Source organism: Hylobates moloch, unplaced genomic scaffold (assembly GCF_009828535.3).
Source record: "Hylobates moloch isolate HMO894 unplaced genomic scaffold, HMol_V3 SCAFFOLD_17, whole genome shotgun sequence".
In the NCBI taxonomy this organism is placed as follows: Eukaryota; Metazoa; Chordata; class Mammalia; order Primates; family Hylobatidae; genus Hylobates; species Hylobates moloch.
This window is the reverse complement of record NW_026652292.1, coordinates 51,742,985-51,745,595: the sequence shown is the minus strand read 5'-3', so window position 1 is coordinate 51,745,595 and position 2,611 is coordinate 51,742,985. Positions and strand designations below refer to the sequence as shown.

The 2,611-nt window shown below is 42.5% G+C and overlaps 1 protein-coding gene across 4 annotated transcripts in view; it reads right to left on the bottom strand.

The window, feature by feature from the left end:
• The window catches only part of RFC1 (replication factor C subunit 1), a 90,344-nt gene extending 88,077 nt beyond the window's left edge, over positions 1–2,267 (bottom strand). For all 4 annotated transcript variants that reach the window (XM_032135844.2, XM_032135845.2, XM_058430278.1 and 1 more), the window contains exon 1: positions 2,144–2,267. In XM_032135844.2, the coding sequence (XP_031991735.1) occupies positions 2,144–2,146 (3 nt within the window). In that variant the 5' untranslated portion in view covers positions 2,147–2,267. The remainder of the gene's footprint in view (positions 1–2,143) is intronic.
• Positions 2,268–2,611: the final 344 nt, after the last annotated feature.

The following is a 2,611-nucleotide window of genomic DNA, read 5'->3' as shown; positions in this document are numbered from 1 at the left end:
AAAAAAAAAAAAAGAAGAAGAAGAAGAAGAAGATAGGTCAATCCCTTAAAATGGTGTGTATATGCCCATATGCATTTCTCCGGGCAGAAAATTTGCATACCATTCACTGTATTTATCAAAGGAAACTAACTGAAACAAAGATTGAGAACTACTGTCCTTCATACCCAATGACACAGTTTGAGGGAAAGAAAAAAAAAAAAGAACTACTGTCTTATAACTTTGCACAGGTGTTCAATAAACATTTGTTGAATCAATTTTAGTCTAGGGTTTTGCTAATTGTTGCACTAGAGACTGGAGGGCTAAATTAAGTATCAATATAATATAAAATTCTTATCTACCTCATAGAATGTTTTCCCATTAACAACAAAACTGACCAATTTGACCTATTTCTTTTCTGAGAAGAGGTCTATTTTTTATCTGCACCATGAACAGGAGTATTAAAGAAAGAAAAGAACCAAAAGTAAAAGCACCTGAATGATCAAAAGTTGACCACACAAGCTATGTTCACCATAAATGACAGAGGAATCTACCATGCCTCTTAAAATCTATGTAACTGTCCACAGAGTCCTTTCTGAGAAAATAGATCATTGGTAACTGTGTAGTGGCCTAACATGCCAGCCACTAGAACAGAAGCTTTACCTATACATCTTGCTTAATCCCCAAAACAATCACTATGGCAGCTATTATTTTCCCCTCTTTTACAGATAAGGAAACAGAGGCTTAAAGAGATTAAACTTAAGCTATTTACTTGCCCAAGACCACATAAGTATTAAACTAGACTATACTAACATAATAATATAACTATAAATTAATCTATAAACCATTAAACTAAAATATTACCACGTTCTTCATCTTCAAGACTCCAAATCTCATCAAGCTTCCAAAATCCCACAGTGCCTTGACCTCCAAAATGTAATAATGATCATTATAGGGAGGTAGTATAACATGGTGGTCAGAAACACCAAGATTCTAATTCTAGTTCAACCACCTACTAGTTATATGACACACTGTTTAAATTCCAAAAAGGTGCTTGTACCATCTGTAAAACTGCATCGATGTGGGTTGAAATGAAGAAAAAAAAAACATGAAAAACCAACAGTTCACATATTGACCTAAAGAAGATGCTTGGTACAAGATAGCTACTATCATTACTGTTGCCCTTTTTTGAGAAGAAACACAAAGGCCTCCAACGTTTCCCAATGTGGCATAAAATTTTCACCCCCTAGAATGTTGTCACTGTGACAAGTTGACCAATGATTGAAAAAAATTACATCGGATTGTTAAGTATCTTCTAGCTTAATGGAACATTTTAAATTGTCCTTTAAAAATATTTCAAACACAGAGCCATATCCATTGCCATACCATCAGGAATGTCTGCTTTGCTGGCTGCATAATTATTTCACTTTCAATTTGTTTGAATGTTTTATCCAGGATTATGCAGTGAGGTTTGGGTTTTTTTTGTTGTTGTTTCAGATTTTTAACATCAGGTGATGAGGATGACAGCTGTCAAATGTCTTGCATCTGTTTCTATTCGCTGTACTTCTTTTTCCTAGTAAGCCATGTTATCCTTTTGACTCCTATGAACTCATCTAAACAAAATGAAATATCCTCTCCATGCCCTCGGTCTCAACACCGCTCAGGTGATCGTTAACGACGAGCGGAGATGAGACGAGCTGAGCTGTTAATTATAAAAGTTTAAGGCCCTACACAAAATATTCCCAAAGAAAGAAAAGTTTGTTACATTCTTCTCCCTCGTGACCCAAAGCTTGAAATCCACGCTTTAGGCAGTACTCAAACTGAGGTTCGGGCAACGCCGAACAAGAAAATAACTTAACCAATGCGTCCCAAAACCACCATCCTTCCTCTCTTCCTTTCTCCCTTCCCCCAAGAGTGGTGGGGGGAAGTGCAAGTACACGTAGCAACAAAATCCCTGCGCGCTGGCTGCCGCCCAGAGCTGGAGCCCGGGGTGCAAGGAAAGTTTTGCGTCCAGTGCCCGGTGTGCGGCCCCTTCTCTGCCTTTGCTAGCCTCCGGAACCACCCACCGCCATCCTCCCCCACCCTGCATACCAGGAATGCCTGGTCCACACCAGGCCTGCAAAGCCCTCCCAGACCCCGAGCCGCACTGCCTCCCCCAGCGGCTCACCATCGCAGCCCCAGGATGAAGGCGCTGGCCGGCTGGCGGGCGGGCAGGTTGAGGAATCCGTTATCGGGGCTCAGGATCCATTCGCGCCAACAACTTCTCCCGCGAAGTGCAAGAAGGCGAAGACAGCGGCGCGCGGTGATGACGTCAGGAGGCGCGAGCTTTGCTTCCGTCCCGCCCAGAGGCGGGAGGTGCGACGCCTGTCCAGGTGCCGCCCGGAGGGCAGGCGGGCCACTGACATCGAAAAGAACCACAGTGCTGTGGTGCGAGCTTGGTTTTTGGCAAGGGCGCTAAAGCAGGGGGATCCGATATTGGTTTCCTTGGAAGGCGGGGTACCCAAGTACCTCCCGGTTACACGTCTGGACAATGCACTTCCCTACAGTAACTTTCAAAAGTTTTTACTACCAACTGCAGTAAATGTTTTAGCTGTGCGTTTTACATATTATGTATAAATATCTATTCTGCAATAAG